At 52.7% G+C, this 20,901-nt stretch overlaps 1 protein-coding gene across 11 annotated transcripts in view; it reads right to left on the bottom strand.

The window, feature by feature from the left end:
• Nucleotides 1-20,901, bottom strand: part of zmp:0000001168 (signal-induced proliferation-associated 1-like protein 2) — a 111,423-nt gene that overhangs the window by 42,867 nt on the left and 47,655 nt on the right. For all 11 annotated transcript variants that reach the window (XR_005941935.1, XR_005941936.1, XM_041179897.1 and 8 more), the window contains exons 2-8: nt 18,923-20,604; nt 16,057-16,187; nt 11,942-12,130; nt 8,093-8,267; nt 4,398-4,501; nt 3,428-3,585; nt 1,094-1,676 (exon numbers count right to left, since the gene is read on the bottom strand). Coding sequence is in view for 9 of the 11 variants with exons in the window: in XM_041179897.1 (XP_041035831.1) it covers nt 1,094-1,676; nt 3,428-3,585; nt 4,398-4,501; nt 8,093-8,267; nt 11,942-12,130; nt 16,057-16,187; nt 18,923-20,246 (2,664 nt within the window). In the remaining 2 variants the exon portion in view is untranslated. The remainder of the gene's footprint in view (nt 1-1,093; nt 1,677-3,427; nt 3,586-4,397; nt 4,502-8,092; nt 8,268-11,941; nt 12,131-16,056; nt 16,188-18,922; nt 20,605-20,901) is intronic.

Genomic DNA, 20,901 nt, shown 5'->3' with positions numbered 1-20,901 from the left:
TTTCTGCGGCTGTCGGACAACGCGGAACACGTACGGGACAACACTCCAACAAGAAAGAGTGCTTGGACACTACCTTATCCAAACAGAAACGAGCGACTGGAAACTTAGCACCGGTCAGTCCTTTTCCTGAATCGTCAATGTGAGGATTGCAACCAAAGTGTCACTGGCAGGACCACCTTCGGTTGATTTTGTTGTTACCTGAGGTATCGGTTTCGATGACATTTTCTTGAGAACAGGCCCCTTGCCACCGGCTGCGGGGAAATGCCAACCCAAACTGTCTCCAGCAGCTTTGACCCGGCTTTGAGGGGCGTGGGTGGGGCTACCATCTGAGACTCATCTGGGGTTATTGGTTGACAAGGCCACCGGGACCTGGCGCTCAGTTGCCCACCTGTGCCATTGGGGCTGCGAGGCCTGGCGTTCTGCCACCACAGGTGCCAACTGGGGGCTTGCAACCCGTTTACCCCGGCCTGGAAGACGTTTCAGCTCCCCCCAGTCGTCAGCTCAAGTCATGAGAAGGAAAGCCGCCTCGGCAACTGTCCCAATCTGGCCTCTCCTCTCCACCAGTTGCGGCTGGTGGGGGTGGGGGGTTGGGGGGGGGTCGGGAAGGTCATGACCTTTCATCTCTGCGCGGGGCAAGGGCGGTTGACAGATTCCAAGCAACTGTCACATGACATCTCTTGACACGATTAAAAGAACACCATTGGCTGTGGAGATGCCAGCGAGGAGCAGCTTGGGTTAGTCAGGTGGGAGGTTGGGTTGGTTGGGTTGGGAGGGTCGGTTGGGTGGTAGGTTAGCTGGTTTGGGTTGGGTTGGCTAAGTGGTTGGATTCGGGCGAGTCGATTGGTCGGTTGGTTGATTGGCGAGTGGGGTTCCCTCGCTGCTGGTTGGATGGGATGGGATGGGTCGCTTGACTGACGGGTTCGGTTGGTGTGTCTTTGTTGGGTTGGGTGGGGCGGGTGGGGGGGGGGCGCGGAAATGCAAGGGGGTTTCTAGCCTCACGGCGCAGGGGTGAGAAGCCGTCTCACGTTTTCGACAGCACGCTGGTGGTGACGGTGGGGGTGGTGCACATCTCGCGGCCCCTTCCCACACTTACCTCCAGCCGGTGGACAATCTCGGCGATGTCGTCTGGCTGGCTGTCCAAAGTCTTAACCACCACGAACTCGCCTCGCTCGTAATAAATTATAATGGTCCCCGGAGACAAGGTCCAGCCAATCACGTCCCTGCAGGAGCAGTTCAAGACGACCCTCCGCAGCCTCTGGTCGAGCAGTACCACAAACTCGTTGGAGATTCCCAGGATGCACTCGGCTTCCTTGGGGGCGTGGGCGAGGTAGGCGGTGACGCTCCAGACCAGGGCGCCGGCGCTGTGCAGCTCGGGGGTGCGGCTCGCCTTCAGCTTCTCCCTCTTCTTGCTGGGCAGCGAGATGATGGCGGCCAGCTTGCTCGAGGAGGAGTCCAGGGCTGCCGTGGTGACGTAGTTGTCGGCCAGGTCCTTGAGGTACTCCTGCCGCGTCCGAGTGGCCATGGCGTGGAACTTCTCAGACTTCTCCGCCGCGTTCTCGGCATTCACCACTTTGGCCAGCAAGAAGTCCCGGAAGTTGGCCGACTTGGGGAAGGTCACGCCCTTCTGGAAGAAGGGGCCAAACTCAGGAACGTCCTTCGATCGGGTCACCGCAACACTGGAAAGAAGAGGGAACATGTGTTTTCCACAGCTTCAGGGATAATACACAGCCACTTACAGCCGATCAGCTACTTCTAAAGTTAGTCACAGATGTTATGCAGTTAAAGCAGCTGCCAGTTTGTGCACAGCAAGATTCCACAAACAGTAATGTGAGAAATGACCAAACCATCTACTGGTTGAGGGGTAAATATTGGTCCAGCAGTTCTTCTTTGAAATAGCAACTGTGGGATCTTTGATCAGAGCAGAAAGGGCCTTTGTTTTAATGTCTGATCCAAAAGATGGTACCCTCAGCAGCGCAACACTCCTCAGTGCTGCCCCACGGCAGTGCAGCACTCCCTCAATACTGACCCTCTGACAGTGCAGCGCTCCCTCAATACTGACCCTCTGACAGTGCAGCGCTCCCTCAGTACTGACCCTCCGACAGTGCGGTGCTCCCTCAGTACTGACCCTCCGACAGTGCGGAGCTCCCTCAGTACTGACCCTCCGACAGTGCGGCGCTCCCTAGGCACTGACCCTCCGATGGTGCAGCACCCCCTCAGCACTGATCATCCGAAAGTGCGGTGCTCCCTCAGTACTGACCCTCCATCAGTGCGGCGCTCCCTCAGTACTGATCCTCCTACAGTGCGGCACTTCCTCACTACTGACCCTCCAACAGTCAGTGCTCCCTCAGTACTGACCCTCTGACAGTGCAGCACTTTCTCAGTATTGACCCTCTGTCAGTGCGGCGCTCCCTCAATACTGACCCTCTGACAGTGCAGTGCAGCGCTCCCTCAGTACTGACCCTCCGACAGTGCGGCACTCCCTCAGTACTGACCCTCTGACAGTGCGGCACTCCCTCAGTACTGACCCACTGACAGTGCGGCACTCCCTCAGTACTGACCCACTGACAGTGCGGCACTCCCTCAGTACTGACCCACTGACAGTGCGGCGCTCCCTCAGTACTGACCCACTGACAGTGCGGCGCTCCCTCAGTACTGACCCACTGACAGTGCGGCGCTCCCTCAGTACTGACCCACTGACAGTGCGGCACTCCCTCAGTACTGACCCACTGACAGTGCGGCGCTCCCTCAGTACTGACCCACTGACAGTGCGGCGCTCCCTCAGTACTGACCCACTGACAGTGCGGCGCTCCCTCAGTACTGACCCACTGACAGTGCGGCACTCCCTCAGTTCTGACCCTCCGACAGTGCGGCACTCCCTCAGTTCTGACCTTCCGACAGTGCGGCACTCCCTCAGTACTGACCCACTGACAGTGCGGCACTCCCTCAGTACTGACCCACTGACAGTGCGGCACTCCCTCAGTACTGACCCTCCGACAGTGCAGCACTCCCTCAGTACTGACTCTCTGACAGTACAGCACTCCCTCAGTACTGAACCTCCGACAGTGCGGCACTCCCTCAGCACTGACCCTCCGACAGTGCAGCAGTCCCTCAGCACTGCCCCTCCGACAGTGCAGCAGTCCCTCAGCACTGACCCTCCGACAGTGCAGCACTCCCTCAGTACTGACCCACTGACAGTGCGGCACTCCCTCAGTACTGAACCTCCGACAGTGCGGCACTCCCTCAGCACTGACCCTCCGACAGTGCGGCACTCCCTCAGCACTGACCCTCCGACAGTGCAGCAGTCCCTCAGCACTGACCCTCCGACAGTGCAGCACTCCCTCAGTACTGACCCACTGACAGTGCAGCGCTCCTGGTATCTGCAGGACCCTGTACTTCAGGTTTGTGTTTGAGACCTGCAGCTACGTACCTGTAAGAGACGTTCTCGGTGCAGGGATTGTGAACTTGAACGACAAGGAAGACGTGCTGGAAGTGGGAACGGATGGTTTTTGGTGTGAATGGGTCAGCTGTGGGCTCCTGGAAGACGATTGTGACAATATCATTGCCAATGTGGCGCTTTCTGAGAAGCTGTAATCACAAAATAAAGAACAGGTGAGAAATTGTGAATGTTTCCGCACACTCAAAATCTACACGTCTGATCAGGACAGACTTCGCTCACCACAGCTCAACCACATGCCCTGATTCCATCAGATTTCACAGACTAGGTGTGGAGATGTGTGTGCATCAGAATGTCTCATCCACAATCAGTAGGTTCTCATATCATTGGGATTTACTGATAATGTGGAACAGGGACAGGGAGATTTACTCTGTATTTAACCCCGTGCTGTACCTGTCCTGGGAGTGTTTGATGGGGACAGTGTAGAGGGAGCTTTACTCTGTATCTAACCCCGTGCTGTCCCTGTCCTGGGAGTGTTTGATGGGGACAGTGTAGAGGGAGATTCACTCTGTATCTAACCCTGTGCTGTACCTGTCCTGGGAGTGTTTGATGGGGACAGTGTAGAGGGAGCTTTACTCTGTATCTAACCCCGTGCTATACCTGTCCTGGGAGTGTTTGATGGGGACAGTGTAGAGGGAACTTTACTCTGTATCTAATCCCGTGCTGTACCTGTCCTGGGAGTGTTTGATGGGGACAGTGTGGAGGGAGCTTTACTCTGTATCTAACCCTATCCTGGGGGCGTCTGGTGCTGATGTTGGAGGGAGGGGATGGGGAGTTTGGTCCAATTGTTAGCCGATCATCTCCGAGGTTTACAGGACTGAGTGAGTTGTGACCTTGTGACCTGGCTGGTTTGTTAGCAAAACCAAAAGTGAAGCTGTTTCATCTGAGCCCTGGGGGAGCTGCCCAATAGGAGGGTGCAGGCCTAGAAGGATTCGGCACCTACCTGCTGGCTGTTGTTGGCAGTATAGGGAAGCATAGTTGACACATGGAACATAATCTCATACTCCTGGTACGTGGTGTAGAGCGAATGTGTGCCTGTGGAGTCCGCTGAAAGAGAAGGGGAAGCTTTGAGACCCTAGGTCACATCTGCTTTTCCTCTGGTCATCTCCACCCCCCCCCCTCCATTTCTCCCCGCCCCCACCCCTGTCACCCTCAGTGTGCCCCCTTCCTGGGAGACATAGTTCCACAGTACCTGGCAACCCTCAGATACATCAGCTTAGTGAATGTTGCCGTGTGGGCAGGATGGGTAGGCATCCCAGCGGAGCCCGAGCCCTGAGCTCAGTCCCGTCCCCAACGCGGCAGGTCATTAGTTCCAGTCCCGCTCCAGCCACTTGAGCCCGTAATCCTGGCCTACACTCTCAGGTCAGTACCGCGGGAGTGCTGCACTGTCTGAGGTGCCGTCTTTCGGGTGAGACATTTACAACAAAGACCTCCCGCATCTTCCCTCTCAGCTGGAACGTGGTAGATCCCACGGCCACTACCGAGTGGAGGAGCAGGTGTCCTGGGGCCAACATTCATCCCTCAACCAACATCACTGACCTGGGTCAGTCTCATGCAGCCACTTGTGGGAGCTTGCTGTGCGCAAATTGGCTGCCGCGCTTCCTACAGTGACCATATTTTGTGAAAGGGCTTGACTGGCTGTGAAGCACGTCCTGTCACCTTGGAAGACCCGATATCAACACAGGCTTCTCTTTCGTTCACACTTGGCTCTTCAGAAGCAGGAGGTCTGACCGATCTTTTCCCATTCCCTGGATGGGGAATGGTGTAACCAGGAAGAAGCAATGAAGTTATGCCACTTGAGCCTGAAGATGACATAGTGTGGGGTATACAGAGGCTCTGGTGTAGGGGTAATGTTACTGGAACCGTGGCCCAAGGCCCCAGGTGAATGCTCTGAGCGCAGGAGTTCGGCAGCTGAGTGGAATTCGAATTCAGTTCGTAAATCTGTAATTGAAACCCAGACTCAGTGACAACTGTCGCCGATTGCCATCGATCACTGACCCCGTCTGGTTCCCTCATGTCCTTTAGAAGAGGAAATCTGCTGTCCTTACCTGGTCTGGCCTACATCACAACAACATGGCTGACTCTGAGATGGCTGAGCAGGCCTTTCGCTTTTGCTCTCTCACAGGGGGATGAGGGCGTCGCTGGCTGGGTCAGCTTTTGTTGCCCATCCCTAATTGCCCCTTGAGAAGGTGGCGGTGAGCCGCCTTCTTGAACCGCTGCAGTCTGTGTGGTGCAGTGAAGTGGGGGGGGGGGGTGGTGGTGGGGAGTGTCAGTACTTGAATTGCGCCTTAGGAGAGCCAGCACAGACAAGATGGGCTGAATGGCATTCTCCTGTGCTGTAACAATTCTATGATTTTTTTAAAAAAAATTTGTTCATGGGATGTGGCTGCCACTGACCAGGCATTTATTGCCCATCCCTCATTCAGAGGGCATTTAAGAGTCAACCACATTTGCTGTGGGTCTGGAGTCACATGTAGGCCAGACTGGGTAAGGGTGGCAGATTTCCTTCCTTAAAGGGCATTAGTGACCCAGATGGGTTTTTACAACAACTGATGATAGTTGTCACCATCACTAAGACTAGCTTCATAATTCCAGATTTATTAACTGAATTTAAATTCCACCAGTGGCCACAGTGGGATTTGAACCAGTGCCCCCAGAGCAGTAACCTGTGTCGCTGGATTATCCGTCTAGTGACGTTACCACAACACCACCCTCTCCCCTAAACTTCACACTTCCAGTTTTTGATGGCTATCGGAGGAAGTGTTTCTCTGCCGAGTGGGTTGGCAACAGGGGGGTCACTGTTTTCAAATAGTCACCCAAAGGAATGGGTGGGAATTGAGGAGATATTTTTGCACGCAAAGGGTTAATTATTGAAACACCCAATGATGAAGGCTGTTCGGCCCATCCCAACTTTCCTCCAAAAGCAATTCATGCCTCTGCCTTTACCCCATTGCCCTGCAATTGGTTTTTACCCTTCCGGTGCTGATCCAGTTCCCTTTTGAAAGCCTCAATTGACCCAGCTTCCGCCACGCTCTCAGGCAGTGCATTCTAGACCCTAACCACTCACCGCGTGAAAAAGTTTTCTCTCGTGTCTCCATTGCTTCTTTAGCCAATTACCATAAACCTGTGCACTCTCGTCCTCGATCCTTCCAGCCAATGGGAACAGTTTCTCCCTACCGACTCGGCCCAGACCCCTCGTGATTTTGAACACCTCTGTCAAATCGCCTCTCGATCTTCTCTTCTCCATGGGGAACAGGCCCAGATTCTTCAATCTATCTTCATAGCCGAAGCGTCTCGTTCCTGAAACCATTCTGGTGGGTCTATTCTGCACCCTCTCTAAAGCCTTCACACCCTTCCTTAAGTGATGTGCCCAGAATTGGACTCAATAGTCCGGTTGAGGCTGAACCAGTGTTTTTATACAAGTTCACCGTATAACACCCTTGTTTTTATACTCATAGTACTCCCTCTTACTCTGACCCCACCTAATACTTTACTGTTTCTTACCCCTGAGGCTGCTTGCCTCTCCTAATCCTATGAGAATCTTGTTTTTTCTCTCTAAGGCCACCTCTTGGTTCCCACCCGACAAGTTAGTTTAAACCCTCCCTGTCTCCTCCCCCAGCACCACCTCCCCAGCCACACATTCCTCCACTTGCTAAGCTCACCAGCGCGTGGCACCAAGGGGTAATGGGAGATCCCGCTTTCCTTCTTGGCTCCCTAAAATGTGCCTGCAGGACCTCATGTCCCTCTTCCAACCACTGTCACTCTGGAGACTCACGCCGTGGAGCCTCCACAACCAGAGATGCTCTAAAAGCCACCAAACTCCCAGCCTCACGGACGCACCTCAGCAACACCCGGAATTCGAGTTGCACCCAGCTGACATCACTTCCTGCGCATGCGGTTGCCTGGGAGAAGCTTGCACTCCGCGGGACGGAGATGGTATCTATTTAGGAGCCTATTAATTGACCTTTTTTTAAAAAATTCATTCATGCGATGTGGCTGGCTAGGCCAGCATTTATTACCCATCCCTAACTGCCCTTGTTCAGGGGATGCTTTAAGAGTCAACTATATTGCTGTGGGTCTGGAGTCACATGTAGGCCAGACATGTAGGTAAGGACATTAGTGAACCAGATGGGTTTTTAATGACAATCGGCAATGGTTTTGTGGTCAGATGTTTATTGGAGTCAAATTCCACCATCTGCAGTGGTGGGATTTGAACCCAGGTTACCAGAGTGTTACGCTGGCTCTCTGGAATACTAGTCCAGTGACAATACCACTGTGCCACCACTTCCCCCTTAACAGAAATAAACTTAGGACTTAAATGAATGAGGGCTTAAGACTACTCACCAATCAACTGTTTCCCTTGTGCTGATATCACCATTTCATAACGAGTTTACTGAAATGTTTTTACTTAACTCTTAATTTTTATAAACCTCACACCCTCCATTTACTGACAGATACAGAACCCTTTGTGTTATGATTCCTTGATATTTAATTTAATTAAGATCTAGAACACAATTTCAGAAAGGGAGGTGGGACTTGAACTCACCAGTTCAATCCTCCCATCCCCCACGTTCCACACTAAGGGGTCTCTACCCCACTTCCGTGCCCCCCCCACTGTGTTCGCCACACTCGACTTACTCTTGTTATCCAGCTGAGCTCGATATTTCTCGAAGCCTTTCAGTTTGACCCTCTGCCCCAGGAGGTCAAGGAACTCATCAAAGGCCGGACCAGCGGTTTCGTTGTTGTACATCTCTTCCTCTGTGCTCTGTCCTGCTTTACAGTACATGATCCCCACCTTGCGCTGGAAGGTTAACTGTGGGATAAAGAAACACAAGACGCACATTAATGCCATAAAACTTCACATAACGGCAGCCGCCCCACAACGAATAAGCCTTAGACAGCCCCTTCGAAACCCACGACCATTATCATCTAGTAGGACAAGGGCAGCAGACACATGGGGAACACAACCACCTGGAAGTTCCCCTCCAAGTCACTCAGCATCCTGACTTGGAAATATATCGGCCGTTCCTTCACTGTCGCTGGGTCAAAATTCTGGAACTCCCTCCCTAACAGCGCTGTGGGTGTACCTACACCACAGGGACTGCAGCGGCTCAAGAAGGCAGCTCACCACCACCTTCTCAAGGGGCAATTAGGGATGGGCAATAAATGCTGGGCCCAGCCAGCGACACCCACATCCCATAATGAATTTAAAAAAACAGAGTCTCCCAGACTCAGGATTCCTTTATAAAGAAACATACCTCATCAGCAATCATGTTTTTCTATTTTTTAAGAATTAATCTTTCCTGGGTGTGGGCTACACAGGCAGGGCCAGTATTTCCTGCCCATCCCTAATTGCCCTTGAACTGAGTGGTTTGCGAGGCCATTTCAGAGGGCAGTTAAGAGTCAACCACATGTGGCTATGGGTCTAAAGTCACATGTAGGCCCAGACCAGGTAAGGACGGCAGATTTCCTTCCCTAAAGGGGACTTTCACCCTTAGAGAAAAGAGAGACTCTCACCCCGAGGCTCCTCGTACAGAGTGAATCGATTTGAACTGCTGACAGTCAGAAACCCTCATTGAAACTTGGGTTGTCATGAAACCACGACTAGGCCCCAAAGTTGGCAATCCCGCTTAGACAGGCTGGGATAAATATAAACCACTTCCTGTCCACTTGTGTCCAAAACTCATCGCTGTAACCACATATTAGATTTCAAAGAGCCAGTATGAGCACAGTGGGCTGAATGGCCTCTTTCTGTGCTATATCTTTCTATTTTGGTTGAGGACAGGGTCAAGCTTGGTAGTGATAGTTTCCAGGGTGCTATATCATTGTCTGGGCTCACCGGGTGAGGACAATCAGTACCCGTGTACCCAGTAAGAGCGTGTGGGACACATACCCAAGTGAGAGTCAATGTGTGTGGGACACATACCCCAGTGAGAGTCAGTGTGTGTGGGACCCATACCCCAGTGAGAGTCAGTGTGTGTGGGACCCGTACCCCAGTGAGAGTCAGTGTGTGTGGGACCCGTACCCCAGTGAGAGTCAGTGTGTGTGGATCGTACCCCAGTGAGAGTCAGTGTGTGTGGGACCCGTACCCCAGTGAGAGTCAGTGTGTGTGGGACCCGTACCCCAGTGAGAGTCAGTGCGTGTGGATCGTACCCCAGTGAGAGTCAGTGTTTGTGGGACCCGTACCCCAGTGAGAGTCAGTGTGTGGGTGACCCGTTGCTCTGTTAGATCCAGTGCCTTCAGAAAGTGGTGGCAGGCAGAGAAAACAGTGTTTCTTTTAAAAAGAATGCCTCATTTCTGAGCGGAACTGGAACACCCAGACTTGCGTCTCTCTAAAACCATGATCATGTCCTTCTCTTTGCTCTGAATAATTAATTCGACACTACACAAAGTCAAGCAGTGGTTTGAATCAGATTGCTTGTTAAAAGTCTTCATCATTCACTTTCTAACCCAGTAATTTAACAGGCAGCGCTCCCCAGGCTCTCAGTCTCCTGGCCTAACTGAATAGATCAGAGTGGGGAGGAGGAGAGTGAGACAGGGAGCAAGCGGAGAAACAGATAGAGAGGGAGGCAGAGACACAGAGAGAGAGAGAGAGAGAGAGAAAGACACACACATCGAGAGGAAAGAGTGAGAGAGAGATAGATGGGAACAGGGAGAGAGAGAAATTGAGAGACTTGGGAGGTGGAGGGAGAGAGAAAGAGGTGGGGATAGAGAGAGAGAGAAAGAGAAAGAGAGAAGTTAGAGAGAGACAGAGGGGGGAGAAGAGAGAAAGACAGGCAGACATAGAGTGGGGAGAGAGCAAGTCATGGGTTGGGGGAGAGAGGGAGAGAGAAATGCATGGGGAGAGAGAGAGACAGAGTGAGACAGAGAGAGAGTGAGTGGGGGGGAGAGAGAGAGAGTGAGAGAGAGACAGTGAGAGAGAAGGAGACAGTGAGAGAGAGAGAGAGACAGTGAGAGAGAGAGAGAGACAGTGAGAGTGAGAGAGAGAGTGAGAGAGAGAGTGAGAGAGAGAGAGTGAGAGAGAGAGTGAGAGACAGAGTGAGAGACAGAGTGAGAGACAGAGTGAGAGACAGAGTGAGAGACAGAGTGAGAGACAGACAATTAGAGAGAGAGACAGTGAGAGAGACAGTGAGAGAGAGACAGTGAGAGAGAGACAGTGAGAGAGAGACAGTGAGAGAGAGGGAGACAGTGAGAGAGGGAGACAGTGAGAGAGGGCGACAGTGAGAGAGAGAGAGACAGTGAGAGAGAGAGACAGTGAGAGAGACAGTGAGAGAGAGAGACAGTGAGAGAGACAGTGAGAGAGACAGTGAGAGAGAGGGAGACAGTGAGAGAGAGGGAGACAGTGAGAGAGAGGGAGACAGTGAGAGAGAGAGAGACAGTGAGAGAGAGAGAGGAGGGAGACAAAGGCAAAAACAAGAGAGAGACATAAGGAAGAAATGGACAACCATAAATTATGATGTTTGTCAAGGGTATGAGCATTGGTGATTTTGGGTAGATGCCCATTCACCCTCTCACACACAGATACACACAGATACACACACAGACACACACACAGACACACACAGATACACAGACACACACACAGACACACACACAGACACACACACAGACACACACACAGACACACACACAGACACACACACAGACACACGGTCTGCCATGCACACACAGTCTGCTACACACAGAATCACATTCAGTCACATGCACAGTCACGGTCACACACAGTCACTGAACTCTGGTCGATTATTCCTCTCCCTATTCTCTGCCCTCTCGGAGACCAGTACAGGCTGGACATGAATCCAGAGCTTCCCCTGTCTACCTGACTCAGCGGGAGGACCCTGGGCTACATTCGCCCACTGAGCCGTTTAGACATTGCATTAATAATGAATCACATTTATGTTTCCATCTGTGCTTTATCAATTATGGACGATGTTTTCTCCATCTCTCACCTCATGACACGTGAACCCTGTGCCACACAGCATGTGGGCTATCGGGGGGGCGGGGGGGGTGGGGGGGGGGGTTGTTGGGGAGGGGTGAGGCATCAACCCCTGAGATGCTTGCCAGGTTTGTGCCCCCCTTGCTGCCAGAGAGCTGGCTGGCAGGTAGCCCAATGAGCTTAGCCACTCGGTAGATAGATCAGGAAGAGGGCAGGTTCAATCTCTGTGCTTGGCTGAAGGAGCCAGCTTGTGCTGTGACTCTTGTATAATTACTGCAAAACCCCCTGGACCACCCAGCAATTCTCCGCTAGGTAGTGGGCATGCCTTACGCAGGTGGTACAGTACAAGAGGCGAGCGCTTAGTTTGCCCTTCACCCACCACCCGCTGCACATGTACAAGAGGTGCAGGGTGGCAAGAGCCTGCCTTTTGTAAAAGGGGGTGGGCGATGCGCTGACCCCGGGGTGACCCCATCTATCGGGGGGAAGCTCTGCACCGATTGAAGGGCGTGGAGGAGGAGGAGCAGGGAGGAATCCCCCCGAGGCCTACCTACCCCTTGCTCGTCCAGTTTCAGGAGCATTTCCGGAACCTTCGGGGAGTTGGATGCCAAGCGAAGACACTGGACGTTCAGCCCCGGCACCACGTATTCCAGAAGCTTCTTCGGAGGGATCCCCCGCTGCGTGCCGTGACGGATTGACGAGGGAAACGATTCCTCCAGGATGGACGCGCGGAGTGTCCGGAGCTGTGGGCACAAACAAGCACGTGTTTTACTAAATATATTATGAGCGTACAGTTGTGCTGGTTTTAGGTCAGTACAATGCGCCCAATACTGACATAACTGACTGAAGAAATTCCGCTAGAGTCCAGAGTTCCTGTAATCTTTTGTGCTTTTGAACATAGGAACAGGAGTAGGCCATTCAGCCCATCAAGCCTGCTCCGCCATTCAAACTAGATCATGGCTGATCACCTATCACTACGCCATTTTGCCCCACCGTCTCCATATCCCTTGACGTTATTAGTAGTCAGAAATCTATCGCTCTCAATCCTGAACATTCTCAGTGACTGAGCCTCCACAGCCCTCTGGGCTAGAGAGTTCCGAAGATTCACCACCCTCTGAGTGAAGAAATTCCTCCCCATCTCAGTCCCAAAAATCCGGCCCCTTATTCTGAGACTGTGCCCCCTGGTTCTAGACACCCACCCCAGCCAGGAGAAACATCCTTCCCCACCCACCCTGTCGCACCCTGTAAGAGTTCAGTACGTTTCAATGAGATCACCTCTCATTCATTGAAACTCTACAGAATACAGGCCCAGTCTCCTTGGATAAGGAGACCAAAACTGTGCACAATACGTAGGAACAGGAGTCGGCCATTCAGCCCTTCGAGTCTGCTCCGCCATTCATTAAGATCCTGGCTGATCTGGTCATGGTCTCAGCTCCACTTTCTTGTCTGCAGCCCCCCACCCTCACTCCCTCATTCACAGGATTGTAGGCATAATTGGCTAGGCCAGCGTTTATTGCCCATCCCTAATTACTCAGAGGGAATTTGAGAGTCAATTACATAACTGTGGGACTGGAGTCACGTGTAGGCCAGAGCAGGTAAGGATGACAGATTTCCTTCTCTAAAGGACATTAGCGAACCAGACGGGTAATGGTTTCATGGTCAATCATTAGACTTTTAATTGTGGATTTTTTATTGAGGTTGGGATTTGAACCCAGGTCCCCAGAGCATTACCCTGGGATACTAGTCAGTGACAATACCACGACGCCACCACCTCCAATAGGTTCAGGCTCAAACTGCTCGGCCTTTCTCCATAAGGTAAGTCCCTCGTCCCAGGCAGGAATACTCCCAGTGCAATCTCACCAAGGCTCGATGCAATTGCGGCAAGACATCTTTACCCCCCGTACTCAAATCAACAGTTTAAAATTGCTGCACCGGATGTGGGCCCAGCCCACAAAACGGGCACTGGAATCAGGATAAGCGAATCACCGCGGTGAGCTTCCGACGATTCCACTCACTCTCAGGCCTTCGAAGAGGCTTCAAAAAATGAAGGTGTATCCCCTGGGCAGCAAGAGCAGCCACAGGCATATGTTAAAAGGTTTTGAACAAACCTTTATAAAACAATACAAAGGAACTGACTAAACTTGTACCTCAAATTTAGTTAGAAAACAGTTATGTGTATTTTTTTTAAAAAATCATTCAAATCGGGTGGCGCTGTGATGTAAAATGCCTGTTTTTGTAATAAAGCCGTTGTATTTCAGTCGATCGGTCTTATATGTTATGATCCTTGACCAGACTCCGGGACGTACGGGGAGATCTGGTTTTTGTTTAGTCGCTTGGTAGTGCAGAATTTGAGGATTGCTGCAAAAAGGAGACACATCAAAGCTTTGCGTCTTGCACTCATCAGCTCACTTCACAAAAATACCAATATAAGGGGAAAACAAACAATTTATACTGTATGAGAAAAGAATGCTGACTGGTTGGCAAGCTGACTCTGATTGGTAGAGGTGTTGCCATGGGGGCGTGGACCAACTGATGGTGACTGACAGTTAACTGGCGAGCATTGTTTAAAATTTAAACCAGGAGGCTTGACCCTGATTGGTCAAGGCATTGCCCTGAGGAATGAGTCAGTGAATGGCTGTAAGTTATTGTGTTTAGCTGAAACAGGCGCAATGTGTGTACGTTCAGTATTCTTGGAACATGGCATTCTTACAAAGTGTTCTGATGAGTGCAAGATGAAAAGCTTCAACATATTTTGTTGAAAGTAGATAAAGGTTGATATTCAAGACACTCTCTTTTTGTAATAAAAGCCACAAGATTCCATAGGTTTTGAACAGACAAAAACAAAATTTACTATACAAGTTCAGAAAGATAAAACAATTTGCAATATCTATCTTATACTCTAACATTCAGGGAAAGTGTGAGGTATGTGTGAATTAACAGGCAAACTGTGGTCAAGCACACCACACTACAGAGTAAATGACAGATGCGACCAAAACAGAGTCCGTGCATTTCTCAACAAATCACCCAGGCGTTAGTCCCACTGTGAGTCAACCAATTTCACAGAAACCTTGTCGTTCTCACAAGGGTTTCCAACCTCCACCTTTGAAGATCCTTGCCTTGGAATTCTCTCCAAATATCGCCCCCCACTCGGGCAGCTTTAACAATGGCCCAACTCACAGAGTTTCGAGGTTCCTTCTCCCTGGATTCCCGAGTACAATTAACATTAGCTCACAAGCACGCTTTCAGATCTACGGTCGTGCCAAGCAGAACACCACTGCTCCAAAGGGGTACCTTTTCCCCAATGCCCCTCTTTACTTAAAATCTGCTCCCTGCAGCACTTTCTTAAGTTGAACTTAACTGGGACCTGTTTCTGTCCTTGCGTCTGTGACATTTCTTGGCTGACTGCCTCAAGTAGTGCTGTTCACTGACCCTTGACCTGATCTGGGAACCTATCAGAACACTTCCAGAGGGTCCCACCCTTGTTGCGAGGCAGAAACCAATGTAACGTGCATTGGAACATCCCATACCTTAAATGTTACAATCTCCACAGGCTGTTAATTTAACACCCAGGGACCCACAGATCAACCGATATCATGCGTATAATATTTTTCCTTTTAAATTATATTTTAAAAGGCTGCCCAATTTTGTGTTTGACAATATGCAAATAAGCTTGAGTGGAAATGCAAGCAGGAAGAAGAAATACTTCAAAATGGATGCAACTAAGGCCACAATTTGCAACAGAACCTCCGAATGTGTCTAAAGTGGAAACTACATGTACACTCCAGATGTGAGTACACTTCCTGAGGTGCATTATTGGCTGTGAAACACTTTAAGATCGATGCCCTGAGGTTGTTTTTTTTATATTCATGGGGTGTCAATGGCTAGGCCAGCATTTATTGCCCATCACTAATTGCCCCTTGTTCAAGGGTAGTTAAGAGCCAACCACATTGCTGTGCGTTGGGAGTCACATATAGGCCAGACCGGGTAAGGACAGCAGATTTCCTTCCCTAAAGGGCATGAGTGAACCAGATGAGTTTTTATGACAATCAGCAATGGTTTCATGGTCATCATTAGACTTTTAATTCCAGATTTTTATTGGATTCAAATTCCACCATCTGCCATGGTGGGATTTGAACTTGGGTCCCCAAAGCATTACCCTGGGTCTCTGGAATACCACCTTGCCACCACCTCCCCATGGGAAGTGTTGTAGGCGATATTAAGACAGGTAACCAAAAACTTAGTCAAACAGGGGTCGGTTTTAAGGAGCAACTTAAAGGAGGAGAGAGAGGTAGAGAGGTTTAGGGAGGGAATTCCAGAGTTCTGGGCCTAGACGGCTGATGTTATATCCGCCAATGGTGCAATGATGAAAATTGGGAATGCACAAGAGGTCACGAGCAAGGAAAAACCAGGAAAGCTCGGGAAATGACTGGTACTGGGGTTCCATTCCAAATTTTACAAGACCAGTTCCAACCAATACCAGTCATTTCCTAAGTTTACTGGTTTTACATTTGGGGATATCTCATTGGGTGGTGGGGCAGGAGGAGGTTACCTCAAATCTTGGGGTGTGAAGTACATGAAATGTGACTGACAGCCAAACAACAACCAAGCCAATCCCACATCCCCCAACCCCCCCAGCTCCGTTCACAAACGGACCAGCCTGCATGCCTACCTCTGTGGTCCTGACAATGATCCTGTAGTTATACTGTGAGCTGCTCCCTGCATCCTTGTCCTTGTCTTCTCGCCTCAGGCTGACTGCCACTGGCCCGAGGCTCTCGTCCATCCCAAAGAAGTTCTGATGCTCTGTAGAAACCAAGGAAGAGGCATCAGCGCTGGGAAGGTTCTGGAAGGGTGCGGGGGGGGGAATGGGGGCCACAAATATTGAACCCTGCAGAGGGAAATAGAGGCTGGATTCTATAAACTCTGTGAGAATAGAGAGGAGGATGCACTGCTGATGTTCATATCTAGTAGGCTTTACCACAAGGTTGCTAAAGGCTCACCAATCAACAAAAATGCACCCCCCCCTCCCCCACAGTCTCTACTGCCGCGAGACCAGGGCCCATTGTGCGGAGTGGAGACAGTGGCCATCTTAAGAACTGGGGGCCACGTTCTGTGAGCACAGCTGTTTTCTAAAAAGAAAAACCAAAATGAATTATGCCTTCGGACTGTGGGTTAAGGCTGTGCAGTTTTCAACCTCCAACGTGCTCCCTTCCCGAAAGTCTTGTTATCTGTGTCAGAGGATGGCTGCCAGGAACTGAGACAGCAACTGAACGGGGGGGCCAAGTGTGCAACTTGAGTGTCAGAAAGGTATGGCGGGGAGTACATCACCCAAAGCCTCTTGCACTGACAAGGGCTCACGCCCGCTTCACACTCAAGATGGCCAACCACAGAGTGGGGGCCCTTTGGCTGCTAGGCGCTTGCCTCATCCTGACTGCAGCATCCTCTGCAGGCTCATGTGACGCAGGGACACTGTTCGATGGCGTCAACAGAGTGGTGCATGAGAAAGAGAGAGAGCGAGGGAGAGAGAGAAATAGCTGACTGCAACACTGACAGGAAACGTTCAGAGACGTGTATAACCACACAGGGGAAGGAAACACCTCAGGTTTCCAAGGTGCCTACAAGCCAAAAGTGAAGGCAAAGTGCAGCCTCTGCAATCAGAGGCAGCACAGGATGGACAAGACAATCGAAGCTGAGCGACCAGGCCCCTCCAATCCCTGCTCGGTGGATGATCCCTAGGCGCTTATTCGATCGCCATCTTTCTCGGGAGCTCCCTTGGGGCTTACTGTCCTCTCGAACTCTTGTGGGCTTCCCTTTATTGCTTCATAGGGTGGATGGGCCCCCCTCTCCCCCTCTCCCCCTGCCCCTGTGCAATGTCATGCCCCCCACCCCCCTTCAGGAGATGTCAGCCGATCGTGAGTATGCGGGTTAAGTGGGGGGGGGGGGTGGGGAAATGAGTCAGGTCTCGCGCTCCTCATCGTGCAAGAGCTCTCTTTCTCTGGGAGCTTGTGTGGGGAGGGGGATAGCATCAGACTCAGCTACGCTGCCGAGGCACACTGTTTACATTTTTACAGAGAATGTGCAGCACAGAAACAGGCCATTCGGCCCATCGGGACCATGCTGGTGTTTATGCTCCCCTTGAGCTTCCGCCGACCCCCTCTCCATCTCACCCCATCACCATATCCTTCTGTTCCTTTCTCCCTCGTGTGTTTATCCAGCCTCCCCCTTAAATGGATCTATACTATTCATCTCGACTGCTCCCTGTGGGAGCGAGTCCCACATTCTCCCCGCTCTCTGGGGAAAGACGTTTCCCTGCCTCTAGATCTGTTCTTGCCCTGCAAGTGAAAATATCTTCTCTAAGCCCACCCTGTCAAGCTTTTTGATGATTTTAAAGAGCTGCATCGGGGCCGGGTCTTGTGGGGGAGTGGGTAAGTGCACCTTCCTCCAGGCCAGGAAACTCGGGGCTCAAGTCCCCTTTCAGAACCTGATAACTGCAGAAGGAGGTGTGCACAATTTGACCAAGCAGGTCAATCCTTCCAATATGGCAGGTGGTAAGAGTGGGCGAGTTCCCTGGTCAGCCATGCTACAGGAGGCAAAGGCAAAGCATTTTTTCCAAGCTTAATTACGGACCAATCCAATGGAAATCCATGATTTCCAACCAGAGAATAATCGGACAACTCCACCCAGTCCCCACAGGAAGAGTGTCAGACCATCCGTCACTGTAAAAGAGGCAGAAAAGGCTGGAAATACTCAGCAGCTCAGGCAGCATCTGTGGAGAGAGAAACAGAGTTAGCCTTTCAGCTCGAGGGCTTAACAAAGGGCCTCAAAGGCTTGTCTCTCAGCTCATTCAGCTCCCTCTCCGATTGGCCAGGGTCCTCACCCCTTGATTCACTCTTCACCATCAACCCCACAAACACCCCACTGTCAGGGGAAAACAAACTGAGCACAATGTTAAAGTACAGAAAACTGAATACACTTTGATCAGATTCCCTGACACTGTCCCCATCAAACACTCCCAGGACAAGTACAGCACAGGGTTAGATACAGAGTAAAGCCCCTTCTACACTGTCCCCATCAAACACTCCCAGGACAGGTACAGCACGGGGTTAGTTACAGAGTAAAGCTCCCTCTACACTGTCCCCATCAAACACTCCCAGGACAGGTACAGCACGGGGTTAGATACAGAGTAAAGCTCCCTCTACACTGTCCCTATCAAACACTCCCAGGACAGGTACAGCACGGGGCTAGATACAGAGTAAAGCTCCCTCTACACTGTCCCCATCAAACACTCCCAGGACAGGTACAGCACAGGGTTAGATACAGAGTAATGCTCCCTCTACACTGTCCCCATCAAACACTCCCAGGACAGGTACAGCACGGGGTTAGATACAGGGTAAAGCTCCCTCTACACTGTCCACATCAAACACTCCCAGGGCAGGTACAGCACGGGGTTAGATACAGGGTAAAGCTCCTTCTACACTGTCCCTATCAAGCTGGTGGCTGGTCTGTACTGAGTGAAGTTGTCGTTTTTGAACCGTTACCTTTGCTGCTGAAATACTTTCTGTAATAGTTGGCGCCCAGGTCCGCGTGCTCGATGAAGTAAGTAGCCGTCCCCTGCCGGGCCAGGTGGCTCTCCCGGGGCTCCTCCAGCACCGACACGGCCGCGTTGGGGCACCGGCTGCTGTCCCGCAGCTCCACCTCGCCGCCCACCTCGTTGCGGAAGTGCGGGCAGCTGAGGACCAGCTGGGTGTCTTTGCCGTCGCCCGGGTCCCCCCCGGCCCCGCCCCCCGGCGCCGCCGGTGGGTGCTGCGGCTCCTCGGCGCTGCCGCCGTTGCTGGGGGAGGCAGCCTGCGCCGGGAGCTGGGAGGCGGCCGAGGCCCCGGTGATGATGTTCTTGCGCCGCCCGGCGCTGTCGTGGGTGCAGACCGCCCGCCGCAGGTCGAAGAGGATGCTCTGGACGTCGTAGTGGACCAGGTTCTTGGCGCTGGTCCAGGGCTGGCAGTGGTCCTCCTGGTTGGCGGTGGCCTGGGCCGGCGGCGACCTCGGGCTCTCGGGGTCGCTCCACTGCGTCTTGAACTTGCGGAAAACCGACGGCTCGGCGGGCGGGGGATCAGGCAGCGGCTTGGGCCTCCCCTTGGGGGCCTTCTCCTCCGTGCCGGGCCGATCGGACAGGCCCAGCAGCAGGTAGGGGTCTTGGAAGCGGGCGGCGCTGGGGCTGAACTCCGACCCCGGCCGCCCGGCCTCGCCCTCCCCTTCCCCGGCCCGCGGCTGCTGCCGCTCGATGGAGGAGGCGCTGCCGTACTCCCGGTGGAGGGCGGCGCCGGCGGCGGGATGCACGGCCCGTTGCTCAGGCCCCTGGCCGCAGCCGCTGTCCGTGATGGTCACCTCGCTGTTGCTGCGCTGTATGGTCGGGTTGCGGCCCTGCGCCCCCGCCTTGGCCCCCGCCGGTGGGGCCTGGGGCTCCGGCATCTCCTCCTCCTTGACGTTGTCCACGGGGCCAGCGGCCTGGTCGACTGGCCGCGGGGCCCCTTTCCCCTCGCAGCCCTGGCCCCTCGCAGCCCCATCCTCCAGCGACTCCCGTCGGGGCGGCCACTCGGAGATCCGAGCCCTCACCGTCGTCCCTGCGGGCTCCGGGCTTGGCCGGGGGGCCCTGGGTTCAAAGTTCACCGCCGAGAGCAAAGGTCGGGGGCTGTTCCGCTTGAACTTCCTGAAAAAAAAGTCGTCCGACTGCATGTCCTGCGTCGCCAGCCCGAAAACGGGGTCTTCCCTCCCTTGCAGCCCCTCCCTCAGGGGACAACCAGGCCCACGCGCTGGGGGGCGGGCGTCACTGGCTTGAGAGTGGCAGCGGTCGCCAGGCACAAGCATCGATTGGGAGGGGGGAAGACAATGAGCATCGCATCCCCGTGCACCAACACTCAGTCCAAGGATTCAACATAGGGCCCTGTCTTCCAGGGGAACAGCCGCTCCCTTCATCCCAGGCAGCATCAAATCTCCAAGGGGACTCGGGCCATCGCGGGGGGGGGGGGGTGGAAAACGGAGCAGCGAGGCGAGTGTGAAGGTCAATGGTTCAGGGGCCAAGGGAGCACAGGGCTCTCGAGTTTTTCCAGCTACAGTCCTAGGTCAGGCATCTTGGGCCTTGCGTTTCAAATCTCCTGCTGGCTTCCTTCAGCTCCAGCTGCTGAATGTGGATCTTCGCATGGTCCAAGGTCAACTCAGATGAAACCTGGGGAAAACAAGAGAAAAACAAGGGTTAGATACAGAGTAAAGCTCCCTCTACACTGTCCCCATCAAACACTCCCAGGACAGGTACAGCACGGGGTTAGATACAGAGTAAATCTCCCTCTACACTGTCCCCATCAAACACTCCCAGGACAGGTACAGTACGGGGTTAGATACAGAGTAAAGCTCCCTCTACACTGTCCCCATCAAACATTCCCAGGACAGGTACAGCACGGGGTTAGATACAGAGTAAAACTCCCTCTACACTGTCCCCATCAAACATTCCCAGGACAGGTACAGC

This window comes from Carcharodon carcharias, chromosome 37, assembly GCF_017639515.1.
Source record: "Carcharodon carcharias isolate sCarCar2 chromosome 37, sCarCar2.pri, whole genome shotgun sequence".
Lineage (NCBI taxonomy): Eukaryota > Metazoa > Chordata > Chondrichthyes > Lamniformes > Lamnidae > Carcharodon > Carcharodon carcharias.
The sequence above is the reverse complement of the archived record's forward strand: the minus strand, read 5'-3'. Positions and strand labels throughout refer to the sequence as shown.